The 25,648-nt window shown below is 37.8% G+C and overlaps 1 protein-coding gene across 7 annotated transcripts; it reads right to left on the bottom strand.

Annotated features, from left to right (window-relative positions):
* Window positions 1–1,220: 1,220 nt before the first annotated feature.
* LOC113054003 (protein transport protein Sec31A-like) lies at window positions 1,221–23,573 on the bottom strand. Of its 7 annotated transcripts, none has more exons than XM_026219206.1 (28): window positions 23,370–23,572; window positions 22,797–22,876; window positions 21,819–21,942; window positions 21,342–21,540; window positions 21,159–21,254; window positions 20,346–20,486; window positions 18,504–18,646; window positions 18,323–18,422; window positions 18,080–18,241; window positions 17,843–17,995; window positions 17,522–17,752; window positions 17,376–17,450; window positions 17,234–17,281; window positions 15,783–15,951; window positions 15,491–15,669; window positions 15,034–15,160; window positions 14,125–14,270; window positions 13,844–14,014; window positions 12,488–12,661; window positions 12,294–12,389; window positions 9,169–9,262; window positions 6,190–6,552; window positions 4,662–4,697; window positions 4,063–4,121; window positions 3,726–3,977; window positions 3,490–3,609; window positions 2,479–2,550; window positions 1,221–2,331 (listed from the first exon to the last, which is right to left on the bottom strand). In XM_026219206.1, the coding sequence occupies exons 2-28, from the start codon at window positions 22,873–22,875 to the stop codon at window positions 2,152–2,154; spliced, it is 3,789 nt and encodes a 1,262-aa protein (XP_026074991.1). In that variant the 5' UTR covers window position 22,876; window positions 23,370–23,572; the 3' UTR covers window positions 1,221–2,151. The 7 variants fall into 7 exon arrangements, with proteins under 7 accessions (XP_026074991.1, XP_026074993.1, XP_026074995.1 ...); XM_026219208.1 differs by having other exon boundaries at window positions 6,235–6,552; XM_026219210.1 differs by lacking the exon at window positions 12,294–12,389 and having other exon boundaries at window positions 23,370–23,573.
* Between the last annotated feature and the right edge of the window lie 2,075 nt (window positions 23,574–25,648).

Below are 25,648 nucleotides of genomic sequence, written 5' to 3'. Positions count from 1 at the left end.
GTGCATGTGTCGTCCGTGAGTGCTGCCTCCACGTGGGCGAGGCCCAGGCAGGTGATACAGAACGGGTGAAGATCAGGCGGGTCAATGGGACCTGCGCAAATCTGGCATGTAGCAGCTATTGGATGCAGAGAGGAAAAACAAGGGTGATTATTCCTCTGAATAAAACAGATTTCTGTAGGAAATTATAACAACATGCTGGTGGTTTGGTGAATAAATGCTTTTTTATTATTCCATGCCGATTTAAGTCATTTACAGGTAAAAAAAAAAAAAAAGAACAAAAAGGTCTCATATTGGCATGTATTTTGCATTGTAAATGTAAGTTGATGTTGATTCAAAAATGATTTAACGGGCACTTATTCACATTAGAATACCATATTTGACCATTTATTCTTTAATAAGTGTATCTAAGAGTAATTCAAGCTTAATTTAAGCTCTTTTGAAATGTAATAATTGTTTCTGTGAACTTATCTCTAGATCTAGCTTGTGCATTCATTGAAAAGATCATACAAAACATTAATATTGTCATCTGTAACAGCATTGTCATTGTTGTTTTAAAGTACTATATATAAAATAAAATAAAACAGCTTCCAAGGACATCCAGGAACGCTCTCGTTTTTTTTAGGATATAAATGTAAAGTAAATTCATTCATTCATGTTTTTATTTATAGTTAGCTGTATAAAACACAGAAGGTTGTGGTTCCAGAAAACTTTTGTTCTGTAAACCTGTTTGGATATTTTGTTTGTGTGCAGTTATTAATGTAACGCATTACTGTATATACTTTTACTGATATACCATGCTTTGTTTTTATTAAGATGCATTCTAATCCTGTGTGACTTTTATGTGCGTTTTTCAATTATGGTTTCCTATCATGCTTAGGAACAAAAGTTAATATTTGGATGAATTGTTCTTTTAATATTTGATATAAATTTATTGTGTGGTGTTCACATACACATATATGTATACACAGTACATATACACAAATCAGGCATTACATTATGACCACTGACAGGTGAAGAGAATAACAGTGCTCAGTATCTATCAACAGTGGTTCCAGAGTGAACCAGCCAGTTAAAGCTCGTGTATGCACATGGGGAGCGAAGGCTGGCCCATGTGCTCCGATCCAACAGATGAGCTGTAGCTCAAACTGCTCAAGCAATTAATGCAGGTTCTGATGGAAAGGTGTCAGAATACACGGTGCATCTGTAAAAAGAAGCCAGCCAGCTGTCTCAATTTGTTTTTAATAAAACTGCAAAACAGTCATCATCAGATTTACAGTACAATCTCAATTATTGAAACAGAACACAGATTGCATAAAAAAACTTTTTAGAGCAAGCCTCCAAACCTTTGTGCAGCCATATGCAAAATTTATCGAAGCAGACAGACTGTGATTAAAAAAAAAAAAAAATTATAAAAACAAAATTCCCTTTTTTCTTTTTTTTCTTTTTTTACCAAATCGGATCCGGTTTCATTTCCCCCTTTGTTTCAAAAGGAGAATCCCATTACCATTATCTGAAAAGATGTCTAAAACATTTAGTGATGTACAATAAAGACAGTCGGCATAATTATGAAACAAACACACGTCAAGATTTAATCCCAAATTTCCAATTGCATGAATGCCAAATACTAAAATCAAATAAACTGTTCAAATAGAAATTAATTGTAACTATTTTATCCTGTTACCTTGTTTCCATATCCAAACATCATCTGCAGAAATGATGGCATAACGTAAATCGAAGAGGATTGCTAGAAAATAAACAGAAATTCAGAGGAGCTGCGATAATCGTAAACATCAGATATCTTAAAAATCGAAATAATAATGCCAAATGAATAGCATAAATTAAGAATGATGCACGGTGGACTGGACACGATTAGCTTGCTGCTATTTGTTCACTAAAAAGCATTTCATTTTATGAATCTAATTGACCATTAAACTTGGGACATAAAAGGGGGAAACCCTATTGCACTCTGCTCTGTCATGATTACAAATATGTAATAACATTAAAATACATGTGACAAAAAAAATAAACAAACAAAAACATTGCTGTAAACCAGATCGGTTAAGACTGGCAAAGTATATGCACATCTGGTCCTGGAAAGATGGCTTGAGGGGTTGAGAATACTTGTTGGTTTGTGTGTGTTACAGATGGATATCAAACAGCCAGTTTGTTGGCCTGTGTCAGCACCACCTTCAGGACGGGCATGAAGGCAGACGTCTCGCTGAAGTTGCTGCTGCTCACGATGTGTGTGTGGATGTTGAGTCCGTCGGTGTAGCAGCGACTCTCGATGCTGCGGGCCATACTGTGCAGACCACTGATAATAGCTGGAGACAGCTGGAGACAAGAAAACGGGTCGGAGTTGGTTTGTGTCTCACCCAAACCATTGCAAAATACAGTATTTATACACCAGCGGTATTTGGAGACTTTGTTTACTGTGGTATTATCACTGGATTACACGAAAGTGACCGGTAAAACACTCACTGTTTGTTCTCTCAGCTTGTCATAGAGATACTCAAGCCTCTTATGAGCATCATCCAACTTCCTCTTGGTTTGCTGTTAGGATGAAGGGGGAAAAAACTTATTTAGTAGGAATGCTTGGAACAATTTGAAACAGGATACTGACAGAAGATGCAAAAGATTTTTTAGTAGTAGTAATATTTACTATGGGTGGTAACTTGAATGCTGGACATTTATTGGTTTGAATAAATAGGATTGTTTTCCTAAAATTAATCTCTGAACTTTAGAATCTTTAGTCAATAGATAATGTGAAATATTTGTAAACAAATGTCACATATCATTATATTTAACTCAGGAAAGCCAGTATCCATAGCTCATATGTTAACTACAAAATGTAACTCATTTAGCTAAATATATGCACTGTATTACATACTTATTATATTTAACTTAACCTGTTAATGATGTCATGATTAATGTATGCTTGACTGATTCTGTCACGAAAGCAAGTCAGCATTTAAATGTTTATATTTCAACAACCAATTACAGTAGAAATAGAATTATATCTTTAAGAAGTAAAAAATATAGTTTACATCAGTTTTTGTCTGAGTGTTGATAAAAATAAATCACGGTTTAATTTAATAATTTAGACTGTGGGTATTTTAAACTTTTATTATAGTAAAATATCAACTGACAGCTTTTCCAGCTGTAGCTGAGATTTTTCTTGATGTGCATTAAACTTGATATATATCCAAATGAATCACTAATGAATTCAGATGGGAATTAAATTAAGAGCGAATGAATCGGAATCAAATGGATTTGTGCCACCTATGTCAATATCCAGCCCTAATTGAACAGTCATGCAAATACAACAAATTGCATGTATTTTATAGTTAGGGACACAGGATATAGAAATGACATGAGAAATAGGACCCTAGGATGCTACAATTTGATCAAAATAAAATCTGTAGCTTTGCGAGAGCAAGAAATAATGAAATAAGCGTTTGCTTTATTATTGTCATTCCACTGCAAACAAACCGGATCTGAAGCGGCAGCCAAGCATTTCTGGATCAGTCCCTCAAAAGTGGTCTTCAGAACAACGTGCTCCTCAGGGATGGGCTTCTTGGTGATCTTCTCAGTTGGTATGGACTGAAGTGGCTGAGAGAGACCACAGAACATAGTAAACCTCAAAGCATACAACCACTAACATGCCTCCAACAAACAGTTATCATTAAAAGTTTTTATACGTTTTGTTATTGTACATAAACTAACACCTTTATGAGATCTCCAATCGGTGCTCCAGGTGCCCCTTCCATGTTGCCCTGAGGCATGCTGGGGTTTCTGCCCGGGGGTCCCAGTGGCTGCTGCTGGATGGGGTTGAAGGTGGCTGGGCCCACAGGCTGATCTGGACCCTGTTTTTGTGATTGAAGGGTCTGCATGGTTTGGCCGGCAGGGACCTGAGGGTCTCCTAGAGGGGCCATGATGGGTGCTGTAATGGGTGCTGGAGGAGTAAAGTTTTCTGGAACCTAGAGACCGAAAACACAGGATGAAATCAGGAAAACAAGCCTAATCCACGTAGATTACGAGCAAGCAGACGATTTTCCATCTCACTTTCTTCTTTTTGAGTGCTCTGTTGAGTGTTGGAGGATCGTTCCAGCCATTCTGAGGTCCTGCAGAGACACAGAAGAGATCATCTCATTTTGGATTTCAATTGGTGGAACTGCACAGTCTGCTGGACCTCTGAGAGGGTTAATGCCAGGCGGACGTTAGTCTAAACTGTTATTGAACATTACATCACACCGGTTGAAGTAGGTTCTTAATCACAACAATGGCAGGACCTGACAGTTAAAGATTTATTCTGCATGCACAGTTGAACGCAAGAAAACAATCAATTATATTGGACAACTAACAAAATACAATAATTAAATTGAGTAATTTTCAATCATAAGTTAATAACGCCACAGTGACATTTATCATGCAAATGCAGAGCAAAATGATCGCTTACATCCTTGAATATATTTTCAGCCAATACTTGATTATTATATATCTAAATAAGGGATTGTGCATTTTAGGATTACTTCAGAAAACAAAATCACTTTGCAAAAGTCTAGTGAATCTTACTGATTTGTGCAATTATTTATTAATAATAATCAAGATGGACAATAACAGTCCTCCACGTTAGATTGTTATAAGTCCCTTCATAAATTCACCTTCCAAAGACCAGGCCAAGTCTTGATTTAATCCTCCTGCAAATATATAAAATAGCTGACGCATGATGTGTCCATCAACATTTATTTTAAGCAACATGAAGATTTTAGATTATGACTTCGATTTTAGAAAAGAATGCACAATAAACTGGTGATAATTCAACTCAACTGATCACCACTTTTTAATCACCTTTTTGTCTTTACTAGTTCAAAAATAGCCCTGCAAACAGCCAAAAACACCAATATTGTGAAATATTACAATTTAAAATAACTGTGTCTATGTGAATATCTGTTACAAATGTAATTTATATCTGGGATCAAAGCTGAATATTCAGCATCATGATTCCAGTCTTCAGTGTCACATGATCCTTCAGAAATCATTCTGATTTGCTGTAGTGTGTCTATATATATATATATATATATATATATATTAGGGGTGTAACGGTTCACAAAATTCACGGTTCGGTTCGATACGATACACTGATGTCACGGTTCGGTTCGGTACGTTTTAGATACAGCAAAATGTAAAAACATCTCAACTTTTCAGAATGCCGCAAGCGCACCGCGGGTCATGTGACAAGAACCAACCAATCAGCTTCATCCTTTCCCGTAACAACGTTGAAAGCTCAGCCAAGATGAAGGAACAGCTGATCATAGTTGTATATGGATTGCAATTTTGAAATAGATTTAGTAACAGAGCTACTGCAAGCAATTTTTTTTAGAGCTGCAAATCCATTTATCCTTTGCTGAAATTTCCGCGTCTTCATGGAGAGAGCACGTCATTGTTGCTTAGCAAAGACAGACGAGGAGAAAGATGCGCCTAGCGTTTTCCACGCGTTTTTAGGCGCGATATGTGAACGGCCCCTAAGGCGCTCGCTCACTCGGCATGCGCTGAAGGCTCGTTGCAAAGTGTCTAATGCATTTAACAGACCAGAAATAGAAGATCCTCCAATAACCAACAGGTCTGGTGTTTGGATGCACTTTGGATTCCCTGTAAGTTCCCTGTTGGTTATTGGATCTTCTATTTCTGGCCTATTAAACGCACTGGCCACCGCATACCATACACGAACTGCTCGCTCACTCAGCGCGTACTGAGTGAGCGAGCGCCTGACTGAGTAGCCTAACATAAACATATAACTATAAGTTGGTGTTTCTTTCTTCTTCGGGGGTGTCAGGGGCGTTGCCTGTTACGTCGTTTGGGTTATTGGGCTACCTTGTTGAACGCATATCATTATATTTCTCTTTTTTTTTTTCAAATATAATTAATTAGTCCAACAAACTGTTCGGTACATAATGCGTACCGCGTACCGAACCGAAAGCCTCGTACCGAACGGTTCAATACGAATACGCGTATCGTTACACCCCTAATATATATATATATATATATATATATATATACATATATTATAGCATATATAAATATATATATATATATATATATATATATATATATATATATATAATAGTATAGAAACACTTGATGAATTTCAGATACAGCTTCTATGTCTGGGATCTCGTGCACAGTGCGGACCTGTTCTCTGGGAGGCTGGGATCAGTGCGGGTTCAGTCTGAGTACCTGGAGCTCTGGCGACTGGAGGAGGAGGAAGATAAGCCGTGGGCGACCCGGGCCCGCCGTGCTGGAAAGACATGCCAGAAGAGAGAGGAGGAGGAGAGAAAGGCTGACCTCCCTGAGGAGGCCCAGAGATCACAGGAGGAGCTGCCGGCTGAGAGGAGGCAGGATGCATGAACTGTGGAGGATAGACAGCAGCGGCAGCAGAGGAGGATGAAGAGGGTGGAGGAGGAAGAGGAGAGGCCATAGAAGAAGAGTACGGAAGAGGCTGATAGATGCCAGGAGTCCCGGCGGCAGGTATGAACTGCTGAACGGGGGGATAGTCTGAAGTTCATGAGGAGAGGAGACAACAGGCATATGTGGTTAGTCATTTCACATTACAGCCACAGTTATGAGTGTGCATTAATAAACCGCTTCAGTGAAAGGGATAGTACACCTAAAAAATGAAATTTACTGTTAGCAGTTAGCGGAAGCTACAGAAAGGTGGATGTAACATTTTAAATATGGATATGTTTCTTACATAAATGCATTGATTATCTTCAGGAGGCTTTTATTCACCCCCTGGGGCCATGTGAGGCACTTTTCATTATGGATGGATGCACTTTATTGGACTTCTTTTGGACTTTTGACATAAAAAAAATTAAAGCCATTTAAAGCTTGGAAATAAAACTCCCATTGGATTCGTCTGAAAGAAGAAAGTAATATACACTGAAGATGCCTGAATTATGGGGTAATTTGCATTTTTGGGTGAACTATCCCTTTAACATACATCTCAATACATACTGAGCAAAAAGTTCATGCAAAGATTTTACAGCAGCCAGCATCCACACAAACATTCATGCATTGCAGGTGAAGTCCGTCATTTCTGCACTACTTACTGTTGCACCCTTAAACAGAATGTACTTTTTTAATGAGTGCAAAGTAACTGCTCAGTATGCAATTTTGGATACAGCTAGCAAGTCACTGGTCAGCCATCGGTCAGTAGCAGAGTACCAGTTCAGGGACTGCATTCAAAGACCAACTGCATCACCACGGCACAATCTTCCCAATAATATCTAGCAATTCAACTTGGTCAGTTGTCACCATTTTTAAAGTAATTGGCAATTGAATGTGACTAGACATAAGTCATAAACCAAGCGGTTTTCTGCAGTGATATGATGAGGAATGTAAGTTTTATTTTATTTATTTTGGCGGGTGGGGGTGGTTTAAATTATTAGTTTCAAATAGTTCAAATGCATTACTCAAAAACATTTTTTTCCCTTTTTTAATAACATAATAATCATTTTTATTATATTAAGTATTTAACGAGATTTTTATATATATATATATATATATATATTTTATTCCCTCAAATCCCGTTCAATACTTAATATAATAAAAAGGTTATGTTGTTATTATGTTATAATGCCAAAAAAGATTTGGTAAAAACAAAAAAACTGGTAAACCGATATAGGGCCAACACAAATCCAGTGATGTTTTGAAATAGGGCTGGGTAAAAAAAATATATATATTTTTCGATTAATCTTTTTTAAAAATGTGGTCAATTCAAAATCGATTCTCAAAGGCCACGAATCTTTTTTTTTTTTCATATTTATTTCTGCAACATTGAATGCAAGATTAACGTAACTCTAATTACTAGTCTTTTCCACTAGATGCCACCCTCTTATTTGCCTTGTGCGATGTTACCAAGGAGCGAGAGGCGAACCTGTCATTCATTCATTCATTCAGTGCTTAAAATTGTTTCAGGTTCTTTGTCGACGTTGATGCCACCTTCACATAAAAAGTCAGAAATATGGAAGCGTTTTAGATTTCGCAAATCGATGACGACGATAGTGTTGTGACAAGAACAAATCTGTTTGTCTGTTTGCGTGATTTGTAATGCAGAGGTCAAATGCTGTAGTAATACTACAAATCTGAATGTATTCATCGTGTATGAATTTCTTTTTTCTGTTGACTTCCATAACATTGAAAAAAAAAAAAAACGTCATTTTGAGACCGAAAAAGATTGGTTCCCCATCTTCTTCAAAAAAACCTTCTCTTTTTTTTTTCAGCAGAAGAAAAAAAAAAGATTATACATGATAACTAATACATACATAAATGATGACCTCATTTTTCATTTTTGGGTGAACTATTACCAATAAGCCAGTATTATTTGTACTACATTGTTCATAGGCTTGTAGCCTCAATGTTAAGCAAATTTAGTAAAATTGTATGATTATTTTATCTTAAAAATTAAATAACTTGATCCTGTTTGATCAAGTGATGCAACCGTTCTGACTTTTTCCAGCATACATTTTTTAACTTCCATCAAAATTGTATTGTACGTATTTAACATAATTGTATGCATTTGAAAATTAGAGATGGGTTCTGTTTTAATGTAACCAAGTGTACCTAAAATCAAATATACATATATCATAGAGGTTTGTGACTCTTAATTTCTTTTTATTAATTACCCACTTGTAAACTTATTTTCACTGTTCTTTTTTATAAATATAGTATTTGTATTAAATCTATATTCATTGAGTTGAATCGAGAATCGAGTATAGAAAGTCGCATCGATTTGAGAGCTTGTGAATCGAAATCAAATCAATCTGGAATATCTGAATCGATACCCATCCCTATTTTGAAAGAACCACAGCGCCAAAACATGGACACTCTTCAGAAACTCAGCAGACGGAGGGCTGACTTGTCAACTGTCAAAACTGAAAAATGAAATTTTTCACATTCTGAACAAAAGCCATCATTCACAGGACATACTAGTCTCAGAGACTTAATTTTAATTAAAATTTCGACAAATGTATTTATTGCATTTTACATGTATGTAGCTGAGATAGGAGAAAGCATTGTAGCATCACCTTTAAGCTCATTTAGTGAGAGTTTTCTAATGTTTGGTGGTAAGAATTGAGAATGCAGTCATGATTTCTGTGATTGCACACTTACTCTGGTACTGCTGGGAATACATAAATGGAGTGGAGGCAGGGACGGACGCACTCACTGGAGACTGAAGACCAAAGGCTGGAGTTGTGGACTCCATCTGAGGACACAAGAGACAGAAATGGGTTTAGAATGACTTCTGACATGTTACATGATGAGAGGAAGAAGCGTGATCCAGCCTGCCTTAGGGGTTACACTGACTGATCGACTTCAATGCTCTGCCATGACGCTTTAAACTTGATGTTGACTAGTTTCTGGTCCTATAGAGGGCGCAACAGGATAAGAAATCTTTGAAGGACTTCCACATTTATGCTCCGTTTCTAATCTAACGCACACACATAGGCTACAGACAGTAGCGTGTACATCACTCACAGATCACATAGAATCATTCAGCGCAGAAAAGTATTGTCAACGCTGTTCTGTGATTTCTCAATAAAAGCTTGGTACCTGAAAAGTTCAAGCATATCTCTCTTAACTAAATCCCAGGACTTCACTACTAGTAGAAAAACGCTGCCAGGTAGAATTAATTCACACACGCAATCGCTCTCACTAACAGGGTTGGGGAGTAACGGAATACATGTAACGGCGTTACGTAATCAGGATACAAAAATCCAGTAACTGTAATCCGTTACAGTTACGTAAAAAAACGTAGTAAGTAAATTATAGTTACATTTTGAAAAAGGGGGGAATACTATCAGGATAACAATGGTTTCATTTAAAACTAAATAAATCAGTATTTTGGCATAATAACACTATTTTAAGCGCAGCTTGATTAATGACTCATGCGAGTCACGTGTGCCACCCGCTGGTGCATGCGCAAATAACAGCTGTCTACAATCTCCTCAGACGCAGATTGAATCACTGCTGCTAAACGATATACTCGTTATATAAAAACGCTTTCATTTCATGCAAATTCCGCTGCTATTTTGTTTAAAAAGAAGAAAATGCAAACAACGTTGTACAGTGCAAACTGTGCCTTCCAGCAATGAAAACACTTTCTTCATCGAAGGATTCGACATCCAACCTAAAGAAGCATTAGCACTTTTAAAAATTTGTTTTATATTTGCAAAGAGAGAAAAAAAATATTTGTATTCTCTATTTTCCTTTTGAAGAAACATTTCCTTAAAATTCTCTTATATTTTCTTCAAAATAAAACTAAATAATCTGTAATACCAATACCATGCACTAGATGTCTGTATAGTCCTTTACATATAGATTAATTCAGGGCTGTGAAATTCTTAATAATTGTTGTTGTTTTTAAAAAATAATATTTGACCTTGAAGTAATCCAAAAGTAATCAGTTACATTGCTTTCATATTGTGGTACTTGGATTATGTTACGGATTACTTTTTTTATGAAGTAATAAGTAACTGTAACGGAATACATTTTTAAAGTAACCCTCCCAAGACTGCTCACTAATGCATTCATATATATGTAATCTTTACTGTGCTACTTTATCTGTATCTGATTTAGAACGAGCAGAAATCTGTGAGAAATAACGACCCAAAGACAAAAGAACTGATAAAAAAATTATCTGTTATAGGAGCAATTGCCATGTGGGCAGCGCTGTGTCATAGCTGTGAACAAGATATTAGAGTTATTACAATTATTTGCTCATTAATGACGTCATTAGACTCGACTTTCATCACATAAAATCAAAAGTCGTTCAACCCCTAGCCTGTCACCAACACTATAAATTTGCAAAACGTTGGGATGCAAAACATTGTTTTATATATAATATTATACTACACTATAGGGATGTGCATCTCTGTAACCGAGGCCGATGTGATACGCGTCATGATGCACAGCCAATGATATGATACAGTAAAGATACGAAACAGCTATCCGTGTGATACGATTCACCCCATTACGATGCAGTGAGATCAGATTTCAATTCAACAATGCAATTCAATGCAAAAAATATGATGCTAAATTTAATATTGTACAGATAGTTATTTTATTTCTTTGGTTCATTGTAATTATTTGTTGGAAGATGCAGCTCTAGTTCTGCCATGTTAATCTATCTTCTCTTTGACTCTCAGGAGAAATCAATCTACATATATAATATGTCACAAACTATGGGTCACTTTCTAAATAATAAAAGTACAGCACATCTACTAAAGATTATATATAATTAAATCATTTTTTACCGATGCAAATATGTTTGAAATGATGGATCCCGATACAATCGCCAACTTGTCTCCAATGCACACTTTTTTTAATCAATAACTTTTATGGTGATGTGGAAAGTTTGAATCTTACCATCCCTGCTACACGATCGTGCAAATGTTTGGGCTTGGTAAGATTTCTTAAATGTTTTTGAAAGAAGTCTCTTCTTCTTCACCAACACTGCATTTATTTGACTAAGAACATTAATATTGTGAAATATTATTATAATTCAGAATAACTTTTCTAGAATAACTTGTCAAATGTAATTTATTCCTGTGATCAAATTTGTATTTCCAGCATCATTACTTCAGTGTCACATGATCTCCAGAAATCATTCTGATATGCTGACTTAAGAAATATTTCTGATTATTATCTAAACAGTAAGTTGTGCTGCTTCATATTTTTTTTTTTTAACCCATGATACTTTTTTCAAGATTTAGAAAGTTGAAAAGAACCGAATTCAATTAAAATATAAATCTTTTGTGACGGTATACAGTACTGTTCAAAAATTTGGGACAGTATATTATTTAATTATAAATGCTGTTCTTTTTAACTTTTTTTATTCATCAAAGAATCCTGAAATTATATCGCATATTCCCAAACTAATAAAAATAAGCAGCAAAAACTTTGATAATAAATCAGCATATTAGAATGATTACTGAAGATCATGTGACACTGAAGACTGGAGGAATTGCTGAAAATACAGCTGTGCATCACAGGAATAAATTACAGTTTATAAAAATAGAAACCCATTATTTAAAATGTTGCTTTAATGTAATATTGCATAGGATTATTGTTGTTGTTGTTGTTTCTCAATTTTTGATCAAATAAATGCAGCCTTGAGCATAAATGCCTTCTTTTGAACGGCAGGGCTGTAGCGTAATGAGCGGTTAGAGACTCCGCAGGTCTGCGGTCTGCATCGGTCAGTGTGAGCAGCGTGGCACAGATCTGTGGGTCTGTACCTGCGGGTCAGCGGCAGGCACCAGCGGGTGAGGGACACTGGGCAGAGCTGTAGGGGTTTGGTTACTCCAGGATGTGACAGTAGTGGCGGATCTACCCTGAACACAACACAAACACAAACACACACTGGTATCGGCCGCTGGGGGCCACTAACGAGTCAAATAATGTGCCCGCCGGGTGTGAGTGTCTCTGGTACCTGCTGGTAATACTGAGGAGGTGCAGCGGGCTGCGCGGGGACCTGTGGAGGTTGAGGTTGTGTGTATGTGTGCTCTGGTACAGCGGCGGGAAGCGTCCCAGTCCCTGCGGCTCCAGACTGCTGCTGCTGACCCAGAGCTCTGCTCAAACGATCACGCAACTGCTGCACAGAAACCTACACACAAACACTGACATTAAAACCTACAAACACTACTAAAATAGCAAATAACAACAAACAGTGCCCATAGCACATGAGAGACTGTTTTCTATTTGACTATTAAAAAATGTCAGGATTTCTGATCATGGTTGTCATTCAATTTAATTTAATAACTAATAAACAGATTATTATAAACATTTCTAGTGCAAAATGCATGTAGAGTACTCCAAAAGCCCTGTTTATAATTAATAACTTGTTTAACAAAATTATATAAGTTTTATTATTTTACCATTTAAATGGTTTAAAACTTTCAGCACCCAAAACATTGAATGATTTTTAATGCATATCAATAGATGAGTTTTAAGTAGATCAAGTTAAGCTGTCAGTTTGAACTGATTCATGGAAATGAATCAAACTTTCTAAATCTTACAGTTCTCATGACTGAGTTGCAGAACTAAGATCACAAACACAGTCCAAATTATAATTCTTCAGGAAACTTAATAGCCTCTTAAAAGCACATTTCAATCCAGCAACACTGATTCATTTTATAATGGATTGTGACAGATTTTAAATACATACCCAGTGCATTTTCCGATCATTTATTTATATACTACTGTAATGTTTATTTATATTCGAAATTAGCTTTTATTTCATTTTTTTTCATTTTTTTTTTCAGTTTAACTTTTAGTTATTTTTACATGTTTTATTTTTTTTACTATTTGTTTTTAGCTATATAACTTAGATTTTTAGATTTTTTTATATCATATAAATCAATTTGAGTGATTTCAGTACTTCAACTTACTTAATTACAGTTAGTTACCAAGGCAGCACTCCATAAATAGTATTTTTCTATCTAATATTTAGGTTATAGTTTATAACAACACTGACCTAACCAGCAAAAGTAGAAACCCTTGTTTTAATAAAATTACTGCATGTAATGCAAGATGTGCATTGCCTTGCTATCCAGGATGCATCAGGATGCATTCATATTTTTCCTCCAAATGCAGCCACATGTGCAATCGGACCATTTTAGACCACGTTTACTCTGTTTTTAGTGCTGACCACTATTGAGAAAAACCAGGTGTAATTGAGGTCATTATAATTCGATATAGAGTTACAAGTCATTAGCAAAAGCAATAGTAGTTAACTATCAGGGAAGCCTTCTCTCGTGTGACCATCTACACAGCTTCTGACGGTCACCTGTTGAGTGTTGGTGGGCAGGTAGGATATGGCGGTGTGTAAGCTGCCCTGTGATGCCAGCAGACTGGCGTACTGATTCATCTTCTCTGCCAGCAGTGCGCCCATATCAGAAACACCACCCTGAGCTCTCAGCACAGCTCTCTGCAGGACCACCACCTTCTCAACCAGCTCCTACAAACACACATCACAACAGACTTCATACCGTGTTCACACACATGCAAAAACAAGCAAGCTCAATAAAAGCTGGTCTTTGAGCAGTGGGCTGCTGGATCCCGTCTCACCTGCAGTGCCAGCGGGCCGCAGGAGTCCTGAGCTTTGACCCAGTGGGCCACCAGCTGCTCTACGGTGCCTGCGCAGATGTAGCAGAGACAGGCCTGAGCCTGCAGCGCCGCGTCCCCAGCGGCCTCCAGCCTGGAGCCCAGCAGACCTGAGGAGAGAACCACACAATCACACACTACCCTTGAAAATATTTGTGGAGTAATCGAAAACAGGGCTGGACAACCTAACAAGCAAAAATATACATTGTAATATCTTTTCAAACTTGACAACATTCACTATAAATAATCAGATTTTAATGTATTTGCTCTGAAATGGCTTAATATATAATCAATAAAATGAAAAAAAGTTAATTTTTCTTTGTTTTTGATCCGTGTTACCTTTCTAATACATCAGCTATTATGACACCAAAACTTTAGATGGCGATTCTCAATCCCAATTTCAATAGCACGACAAAAAAATACTAGACTAACAAATATAAAGTTTAAACATTATTAAATACAAATAAAAAGCCAGTAATAAATAAGAACAGATAAACATTTTTTTTTTTTTTCTGGTAGGTCTAACAGTAGACAAACTGCATGGTCTTCGCTGTATAAATTATAGTGTGTTACAGTTATTCAATCATATGAATCGACTAATTCTCCCTTATCTTTGTTCTATGTGTTATTAATGACACAGAGAGCAGCAGGTTTATTAGGCTGCTGTCACTTTAAGACCAAATGCACAGATCCAATATAAGATTTCTTTCTGACCTGGCCCCGACCCTCAGGTGATCCTTACTGCTGAGCCCTGACATGTATAATTATTCAATATATAATAGCCAACAAAATCATTGAGAACATATTCAAATATTCAATATATAACCCAGTGTTATATGCACCTGTAGAAGAGATTCTGGACACTCGACTCACCACATAGCGAGGAGAACTCCTCTGGCTTTGCGTAAGTCATTACTGCAGCCAGAGCTTCCATCCAGTTCTGCAGGTCACAGGTCTCCAAAATGTCCAACCAGTCCTTCATCACCACAGCACTAATGAGCTAAAACACAATGAGATCCGACATTAGAGCTGTTAGCGTAACTGTGAAGACATCAACTACTGAAGTTCCTTACAATATTAAACACTTAAAACACATCTGAGAGACTCAATTGAACATCATTATTAAAGCAAAGCATTCCATGTGTTTGAACATCTGCATAAATATTATATTAAATCTATAAATATGAAAAAGGAAATGGGACTGGTTCTTAGCTGTCCTTTTTTTTTATCTTTGGACCAAGACTCTCTCATTTATAATAACACCTCTAACAGAAGACACAGTAAAACAAAACATTAGAAGCATGTTTACTGTAATACTACATGTCCACACCTTAGAGATCTTGCTCTGCGTTTTGCTGAAGTATTTCTTCTGAGTCTTTGCCAGAAGCTCAGGACCACCAGCAATAGCCAGGATGATGCTGTCAGCCATTCGGTTATCATGCAGACAGAGGTTAACCGCGGCTTCATAATCGCCAGTCAGCAGAGCTTGTGTGATCAGCCCATCAATATCTGAAGCAAAAAGCAAGCATAGAATCATTAGCAAAACTCAAGTTCCTTTAGAAGAATTTGACTCCCAATCTTTATTGATCAATCAACTTGGGTTATATCGGTCAGAAACTTGCCCTGGCTAACTTTGAGGTTAATGGCGTCTGATGCAGGAGCTGGAGTCTCTTCTGTGTTGGACGTCTCATCAACAGCAGGTTCTTCGTCTTCAAAAGGAACCTCATCTAGGTCAGATGTCTCTGTGTCAGGTGCTTCTGCTTCCTCCTCTACAGGGCTTTTCTTCTCAACCTTGATACGAAAAAAAAACACATGTAAATATGAGAACAAGTAAATATTTTGGCTTGAGCTGAGGCTGAGCCGCCATAGCAGTGTCTTCAGATACAAGGACTAATTGAGGCTTAGAAACAGCGTCGGCCACAGGGTTCGACACGGGAGCAGGAGTGGGATGATGGGGAGGTTTGACAGCAGGTACGAGTGAAAGCTTCACACACCACAGTCAGGAAGGAAATTAGGCGAACAAAATGATTGCACAGATAAAGTGATGGTAACATGAAAAGCTAATAAAATACATTAGAAGTATTAGAGATTTCTTTTTTTTTTGTCTCACTGCATTGAAACCGGTCACTGGTTTACAGATTTCTATATGGATGTTTTTGTCATATTAAAACCATTGCATTGTCTATAGAAGACGCGGCTTTATTCTTTGTGAGTTGCAATTACTGTAAATTACTGCTTTTCTGAAACGAACAAGCCTCAATGACGTATTCAGCTGACAAATGAGACACAGTTACAGTGATGTCAAAGGTGCATTCAGTAGTTCTTCACATAACATTATCAGCGTGCTGAAATAAAAATGGCCATTTGGTGCCCCAAAGGAGACATGACGGTGCCCCATGCAGTCTGCTTGCTAGGTGTATATGAAGTGGCACTGCTGGCCATTAGCATTGCTGTTTTTAGTGTACTTTAAGTACAAATACCACAATTGTGTTAGCCAGTGCTGTGCCATTTATGGACGTGATTCAGCATGGTCATCAGAGTTTTAGGCAAAATATACTATTTTTACTGTTTCTGATTGGCTGTCTGGCTACTAAACAACTTCTAGGAGTCAGTGTGCAAGCTTTTATCAGTTTGCTAGGAGACATAATGCTCAGGCTTATACAATGAGTGTCTTAGAAGAAAAAAATGGATTTGCAAATCATGCATTGAAAGATTTCAATGAAAGAGTTCAAGAAGTTGATTTCGAGGTAGTCGTCAGTTCAACTATTTATTCCACTTTTTTGGTTTATTGATTAGAAAAAAAGGTTTTTACAGTGTTTTTACGGTGCAAGTATCGTCTCCTCAAAAAGAAGAAGTTTATTTTCACTTCCCTTTGCTTAGAGGGAAGCAAAAAAAATTTTTTTTTTCTGTCTTGTTTTCTATAACGAATTCAAGCATAAGAACCAACCAAGCATCTTCCTGTTTGGTTCTCAAAAACCCACTGCAAAGTGAAACAGGTTAAAACTGAATGCAGAGGTTGCCTGAACACGTCCAAAACAGAAAGGTTTAACCGTTTGTGCTAAAACACACTTACCACATCGGCCTCATCAGATTTGCAGTTGCTTTCTAACGCTGATGTAATCTGAAAACCACAAGCAAAACTAATCAAGTCCTATACTCGAAGACACAAAGAAGCAGATTTTCACACTACAAACACTGTGGACACACAGAAATACCTTTAAGGCGAGCTCTTCCTTCTTGTATCCCAAAAGCTCCAGATATTTCCCTCGTGCATCTTCTTCAAAGTTCACCTGGGCACATACATCTATTGATTACAACTTCATTCAAGTATGACAGCTTATTATCTAATCTAGTGTCCCACCTTCAGAAAAGACCAAACGGTCTTCTCAAATTCGCTCTGAGCAGCTTCAGTCTTGGTTTGGCAGTACTCAAGGAAATTCCCTGCAGTGAGCGTCTCCTGAAGTCGATTTGATCGATCAAGGAAATCGGTTTCGGTCACAACCTGACTGATATGAACCACATGGGCGGCAGTCTGCTGGGGCTGTTGGGCCGATGGCTTGATGTTGTCCAGAGTGACTAGTTTTCCACCAAACTGCTCACAAAAAGACAAAAGCTGGTTAAGAACAAGCACACCATGTTTAGGGTTTCTAAACTGTACAATGCCAAATCTGTGATCGCTTACAGCGAAAGACGCTCCAACTGGTCTGCGGATCCATTTGGGGGGTTTCTTGAGAGGCGTGACGGTGCTCTGGGACGGGGCGGTCTGAGGCAGCTGTAAAGGTGGCAGAGTCTTCCCCGTACCAAAGGGATCCATATTTCCAAATGAACTACTTAACTGTTGAGCCAAAGAACACCAGGAGCAACTGTGAGCAGATCAAGCTCGTGAGAAAGCTGGCTTGTATTGGGAGTTCGTCTGTACCTGTTCAGCCTGTAAAGAACTGGCGTTGTCATTGCTTCCTCCCATGATGGAGTAGATGCTGATGTGGCCATCAAAGGCAGCAGCAGACAGCACAGCTGGGTTTCTGGGACACCACTGGATGTCAAAACACCACTGAGTACTGGTAGGCAGCTCATACAGGACCTGATTGAAAAGGCATCACAGGTTACACCCCATGAAGGTTTGGTGGCACCTCAAGTGTTCATCATACGACTGATCTCTCACCTCAGCCGTGTTGGGGTTCCAGCACAGGATCCGGTTATCTTTCCCACAGCTCAGGAGCAGCTCTGGATCTGCTTCACTCCAGGCGATGGCCAGGACACCTCTGAAAGCACACACACAGACACCGATGAGGACACGGGAAGACTCCAGGAGGGTAAGAGTATCTGCTGATGATTTGATCTACCTCGTGTGGCTCTCCAGCACTTTGAGAGGAGAGGTGGCAAAGCGCAGGTCCCACATTTGGATGACGGGCATTCGGTCGTCTTCAGACGCCAGAACCAGCTGAGTGGCCACCTCCGGGTTCCAGGCCAGACCAGAGCAATGCATCTGAACCACAACACAAACTCCTTCAAAATCACATGCATCATGGACAATAACATGGTATTCTGCAACAGACGGTAATATTGACACAATCACTACAATCTACCTCAACACACAAGCATATCCTTGCAGTACTATGGCAAATAAAGTTGTCAAGCGATTCAATTTTAAATCAAATTAATTTCACAATGTGGTGATTAATTAACTGCAAATTAATCACACATCAAACTTGTCGGAGAAGTGACCCATTACTGGGTTAAATGAGAACCTCAAAGCTACAATGGCTTAATTATGGAACATTACAACATGCTTGGGAGTGAATGACAGAATTTTAATTTTATGGGGTGAATTATCCCTTTAATAGTCTTTCTTCTTTTTTTTCTTTTTTTTTATATATACTGAAATATGCACTTTTTTATATATAAAATTATGATCTAAATAAGAAAGTAAAATTGCCAGTAGGTGGTAGTGGTAAATGTCTAAATATAGTGTTTTCAGGGTACCAAAATTTCAGTATTCGGTACGGATACCAGGGAAATCCACGGTTCTCAGTACCAATTTCAGTACTGAAGCAAAACACACACACAAAAAAAAATGTATCACTAAAAATAAAACCGATGCCATTCTTTATACTTATTCACAATTGTGTTTAAAGTTTTTCTACAAGTTATATAACAGTAAACAAGTTTCACACAAATTGAATTTGTCTTTGTGGTTAAAAAAAGGGGATTTGCTATGAAAACATGGAAGAAATAGTGTTATTTATTTCTTAAAAAAATAAAGTTTTATAAATTTTTTCAACAGTAGTAGCAGTATCACATACATTTTACTAAATAATAGTAATATTACTAACACAATGCCTTTATGTAAAAATGAACTAATTTTGACGGGTTGACGTGAATACCTTTAAATTGACACTGGGATTTACTCAAATGAAATGGTAAAAAGCTTGTGAAGTGACTCAGAACAGTTCTGTTGATGTTGTTTCTGTATGTATGTCCTCATTGATACGGCAGATGCTGAAATTACTGCAAGTGTCACGCGCTTCAGTCTATGTAGTAAACAAACCATTCATTCATTCACACAGAGACGCGCAGAACATGCAGGATTCAGATTTCAACCAACTTTTGCGGGTTACCATTTACAGATACTGGTCCATAAGGAGATTTGATTTGATTAATATATTTATTTTATTTTTTTAGTACCGACATGGTTCTGAAGTACCTGGTCTTCAGACAACAATATCTTAATGTGTAAATCATTGATTGATTGATTCGTTCAAACAGCTGAGTCTGAACTCTGTATGAATGGGTCACTGAATCAAGGTTCACCCGATTCATTCAAAACACAGATACATTCAGAAACGAATCACCTCTGGGTGCTGCTCAGAGACGCATTACAGTTCTGCACTTGCTTTATCAGTAATATTTTTGTTGATAATCCAGCTAAAACAGACAACATTGTGCCCACAATCAACTGTATCAAATGTAAGATGACCCATGTAAGTCTGCATTAATTAACTGCATTATAATTAATTAACTGCATTAATAATTATTTTGTGTTATTTCTTCGTAACCAATTAATTAAACGTACGCATTAACTCAACAGCCCTAGTAAAATGATATGTTGTCATTAGTGAAGTACACCAAATTACTTTATTATCAGGAAAAGTTAAATCAAGGCAAAGCGGTATGACTGCACAAACCCTGTTGCTGTGATCGCTGACTTTGATGATCAGGTCGTTCTTCCTCAGATCCCAGACTGAAGCTTTTCCGCTGGGACTGGCCGAGGCCAGGATGTGCTGCACCTGTCTGTTCCACGCAACACAGCTGATGTCCTCCAGGGGCTAAAAGCAACAACAAAATCAAAACTAGACAGGGTGATGGGCAGTTACTTACTGTCCCAGGACAAGATTCCAGCCTCTAGATATATGTGCGCTCTCTTTTCTATGCAACCCTATAGGACTCTTTTAGCAGGCGTTGCATACACCAGGCAAAAATCTGACTGCTTAGAAAAGCACATTTGCTCTCAACCATTCTGCCTTGAAGGACCCCCATGGTTCACAACAATATTCAATATTCTCTGTCCATTCATTAAAATAAGTAACTGAAGTCAGTTTTAGAATTCCTGAAGTTTTAAGAGCTAAATGTTCTTCATTGTCAAGATTTTGTTGATTTACTTTCCATATCTAATAATCCATTTTTTTAACCAGGCTTCATCATTTATCTTGGTTTTCCAAAGCATAGGAACCCTGGTTCTTCAAAAAAAAAAAAAAAAAGGTTGTTGAAGGTGTGCATTTAAACATGAAATGTCTTGAGTTTTAGTGATTGTTTCATCTTATTTTAAATCATCTTGTGCCATGCTTGGTTGAGAGCCACTGTTGTAACTACAAGCAATTTTACAGCGATGCAGTCCCATAGAAACACTATTACTGAGACTGCAAGGAAGATGCATCTGTCCAACGTTTATGAGAAGAACAAACCTAAAACCCCTGCTGGAGTGCACATGAGATCTGTACCTGAGTTTTGGGTCCTGGCGTCATTGGGGAGCTGAAGTTGTTCAGATCCCAGATGTAGATTTCTGACTCATTTCCCCCAGAGGCCACAAGGTTTGTCTAAAGAAAAAAAATATTACTGTCATGGAAAAAAAACAGTTCTTGCACAAACTGAACGTAGAATAGGAACTTGGTTTGGTTAATAACCTGAAACGAGTTGACGTCGAGAGCTCTCACTGGTCCCGTGTGTTTCTCGCTCTGGGAAATGATGACTTCACTGTCTCCAGCGATGATTTTGGAGGCGTCGTACAGGATGATGTCTCCATTCTCACCTCCAGCGATGAGGACACCTGATGGCGAACTCTGGTCTTCAATGCCATGTGGACCCCAGACTAGTTTGTGGTATCTAGAGAGAGAAGAGCAAGGTTACTGAAAATGAACACTCACCAAGTACAAGATGACAGCAAAAGACCCTGTAATAGAAACTGCAACATTATATTTATTTATTTTAGGAATTAAACTCCCATGCTAATGCATCAGAAAGCTAAAGAAAACCTCTGCCGTGATGCATAATACTGCTGCTGAAGAAACAATGCACTGTCATCAATGCTGTCATTTGTTCGCTGGTCATTTGGATGAGATAGTTGGAAATCATCAGCACATAAAGTGAGCAAAACGCAGTACCTGTGTGGAGAGGACAGAGAGCCGCATGACTTCATGGCTAAAGAGGGATCAGCCAGATCCAGTTCAAAGATCTCCAGAGATGCACTGGTGCTGAAGGTGGCATCGAGCTGCTGGGCCGACGTACCTGAACACACATTCATCAACCACACACATTAAACCAAACAGATGCTAGGCAGGCTAGCGCCATATTTAATACCTAACAGAAATGAACACGATGCTGTATGAGTGACTAAAGCACAGTGAGCTCAATGTATTGTACTGTTAATTAACAACAACATACAAAACCTTCAGTAGACAAAAAAAAAAAGTTGAAAGTTGTGAGCTGTGAAGATCACGGGATCTAGCACCTTTATAAAGTGTATACCATTACGAAGACTACGTTTGTCCCACACAGACTCATTTTCACCCGCATTACATTCATTATGCTGCCCAACCCGACTGAGGTCTATAATTAGACTTTTCCCCCAGACTTCTGACCTATTTCCAGTAGCTTGTGATTATTTTTAAGAATGAAATTCAAACTTGATTCACTAATGAATCATTTAGACTGATTCATGAGCCAGTTCAGAAAACGTATTTAAAAGTACTGAAAAAAACACATAAAGTGTTAATAACTATAAAACCATTACATATGATTAATTAGTAATTGTTTACATTTAGATTTATGCATTTAGCAGGCGCTTTTATCCAAAGCGACTTACAGTGCATTCAGGCTATATATATATATTTTAAATAAATAGTAGAGGTGTTCCCTGGGAATTGAACCCACAACCTTTTGCACAACCTTTTTAACACAATGCTCTACCACTGAGCCACGGGAACGGAATTATTTCATGTTTCATATGAATTTTTCTTAATCATATCAGACTGTTCATTAACTACAAATCTATTAAGCAATGTTATGATCCTGTAAATAGTTTGCGCAAGTGAAATGTCTTCGGGGCAGGATAGGAAGTGTTTGGACGTGTCTGGAGTTACCTGCTGCCAGATAGATGGGGTGCTGCTGCGCTGGACTCCAGGCCTGGATAGCCGTTCGGTTGATTTCTTTTAGCTTCATCCTAAAAAGATGCACATGTTATGCACTGATATGTATTGGCCATGTTATAATTGTTTTAGTAACTTGTCACATTTACAGTCGATGTCTAGGTAAGGCAAAGTAATGAGGCTTGCTCTGTTCAGAAGATTGTTTAACCCAATGTAAAGATTTTCCAATTGAAACTTACAGTATATCTCCTAAATATAATGAAAATATACATTAAATATTCTTATGCGGTAGGGACATTCATTACTAAAAAAACTGATAACATCCTGCTGCTTAATAATTTAGGAGATATTACCTACAGCTACACAGTTTGCAAGAAGCTGGATGGTTTTAGATGAATCAGAATTTCATAACAAAGCTCTGTTTTACATAAAAAGAGACAAGAAGGTCGGAACAGACACGTTTTAGTGAATGAAATGTGTAATCTGTAGACGCAATGTCCATTTAAAGAGGAAATGATGTAGCAGAGGCTAATGCAGTGATCAACAGAGGGTTTTAAAAGTGTTTACCTTCTCTTGTCGTGTTTCCGGCGGTCGCGCTCAGACTCATCCACACACAGACACGCGCGTTAGACAGAGGGACTAGAATAACTCAAGGAAATCCGTGGGTTTGTGCGATAAATTTGTGAGAGACTCGTCCCGGCTGCAGGGTGGACACGATTCCACGTCCCCACTGCTGTCCATCAACGTGGCACAACAAACCCCGCCCACCGGCGAGATGACTTCCGGTTTCAACGCCCTCCCCCTCAGGCGACCAATTCCGGCGGAAGACCTCAGTGCACGAGTTTTTTTTTTTTTTACTGCACGAGTTCGTGTTTGCACTTCTCAAATCTCAATTAGTGATGTTTATCAGCTTTAAATGTCTGGGTATCGATTTCTAATAATATTTGCGCACGTGATTTTGTATGGCACGAGCTCACTGTGGACACACTGGCAGTGCATGAGTCTTTACAGTCATTATTATGACTGTGCCATGCTACAGTGGTGGCATACATCATCACAGAGCTGAGTGATTAACACATTCATTTACTCGAACTGGAGTTACAGTAGATTTCTGAACAAACTGCTAGTGATAGATTTTGTGTATGTGACAGAAAACACAAGTAACTATATGAAAGCATTTGTATGTTTAGTAAAGGTAGAAGTTAAACTACTGTTTAATGACAGACTGAATGCTTTTATAAAATTGTGTACTTGAATGCCTTCAGAAATACCATTTGAGGGAGCAGCAGTTCTGTGAATGATTAGCTGTGAATGTGTACTGCATTTAAAGGAATCGTTCGCTCACAAATAAAAATGTGCTGAATATTTACTCACCCTCAGACCATCATCCAAGATGTAGATGAGCTTGTTTCTTCATCAGATTTGGACAAATGTATCATTGTATTACTTGATGGCTGCTTTCGATACAGTCGATCATCCTGTTGTTCCTATTGAGCGCTAAGAACATTGTCTTGGTTTAAGAGGTGTTGCCAATTAAGAGATTGGTTTAAATCAGGAGTTTTTCAGTCAAGATAGGTGAACATTACTCGAGTAATGATTTTTTTGCCCTGCGGGGTTCCTCAGGGTTCTATATCGGTTCCTTAGCTTTTTTCCCTCTATATGCTCCCACTTGGTTCAATTTTAAGAAAACATGGTTTGTCATTTCACTGTTGCGCGGATGACACTCAGGTTTACTTGCCTGTCAAACGAAATTCTGTGGGTCTTGAGTCTCTCATGGCATGTTTGGCAGATTTAAATACTTTTTTTTTTTTCTTTACATTTTTTCATCTTCAATTAAAAGAAAACTAAAATCATATTTTTTTTTGTCCATCTGAATTCTCAAATTCCCCAAAACTGGATTTGGAAGGGATGACTCTGTGTTTGAAATCATGGGTAAAAAAAAAAAAAAAAAAAAAAAAAAAAAACTTGGCTTCATTTTTGAGCTTTTTTCAGCTGCGTCTGCTTTCTAAAGCTAAGCCTTTTCTTTCTTTTAAAGATTTAAACAAAGTTATTCACATTTTTTTTAATCTAGGCCGGACTATTGTAACTCACTTTATTTTGGGATTAGCCAGACAGCTTTATCCCGCTTGCAGCTTGTTCAAAATGCTGCAGACTCTTGTGTGGGGTCAAAAGGAGGGAGCATATTACTCCTATTTTATGCTCACTACATTGGTTGCCTGTTTGCTTTAGAGTTGATTTTAAATTGTTGCTCCTCGTTTTTAATTCACTAAATGGTTTGGCTCCCCATTATCTCAGTGAGTTACTGACTGAGTATAAACCCACTAGATCCCTTCGGTCTTCTAACCAGGATATATTGTTTACCCCAAAGTCAAGGCTTAAGTGCAAGGGAGATCATGCTTTCTGTATTGCTGCCCACAGGCTTTGGAACGCCTTGCCACTGTCCATTAGACAAGCCTCTTCTCTTAATATTTTAAAGTCCAAGCTAAAGACATTTTTATTTTCAAAAGCGTTTGGCTGTTGAGATATTTGTATAATTTTATAAATTTTCTGTTTGTTTGTTGTGTGTTTTCCTCTGTTTTTAATGACCTAAATGAAAGCACATTGGTCGACAGAAGTTGTAATTAATTGTGCTATATAAATAAATTGTCATTGTCAATTGTCACTGTTTACCAATGGATGCTCTGCAATGAACGAATCATAATGATGGATTTGTCTCATTCTGGAGTGGTGTGGATTATTACAGCAGTGATTCTCAATCATCGTGGCCAAGACAATATTCCAAAGCCCTCCCATCTGAAGATGATATTTAAAAATAAACTCATAAATATAATTTTAATGTTGTACAA

The sequence above is a fragment of the Carassius auratus genome, chromosome 35 (assembly GCF_003368295.1).
Source record: "Carassius auratus strain Wakin chromosome 35, ASM336829v1, whole genome shotgun sequence".
Taxonomy (NCBI): domain Eukaryota; kingdom Metazoa; phylum Chordata; class Actinopteri; order Cypriniformes; family Cyprinidae; genus Carassius; species Carassius auratus.
Note: the sequence above shows the minus strand (reverse complement) of the source record. Positions and strands in the feature narration are given on the sequence as shown.

Bases quoted from the DNA above. Each gene is read 5' to 3' on its own strand.
- LOC113054003 (XM_026219206.1), bottom strand. From the start codon at position 22,875: ATGAAGCTAAAAGAAATCAACCGAACGGCTATCCAGGCCTGGAGTCCA. The intron at 21,255-21,341 runs GTTATTAACCAA...TTTTTTCTTTAG, and splicing joins TCGACGTCAACTCGTTTCAG to ACAAACCTTGTGGCCTCTGG. The intron at 17,451-17,521 runs GTGGGACACTAG...GTATGTGCCCAG, and splicing joins CCGTTTGGTCTTTTCTGAAG to GTGAACTTTGAAGAAGATGC.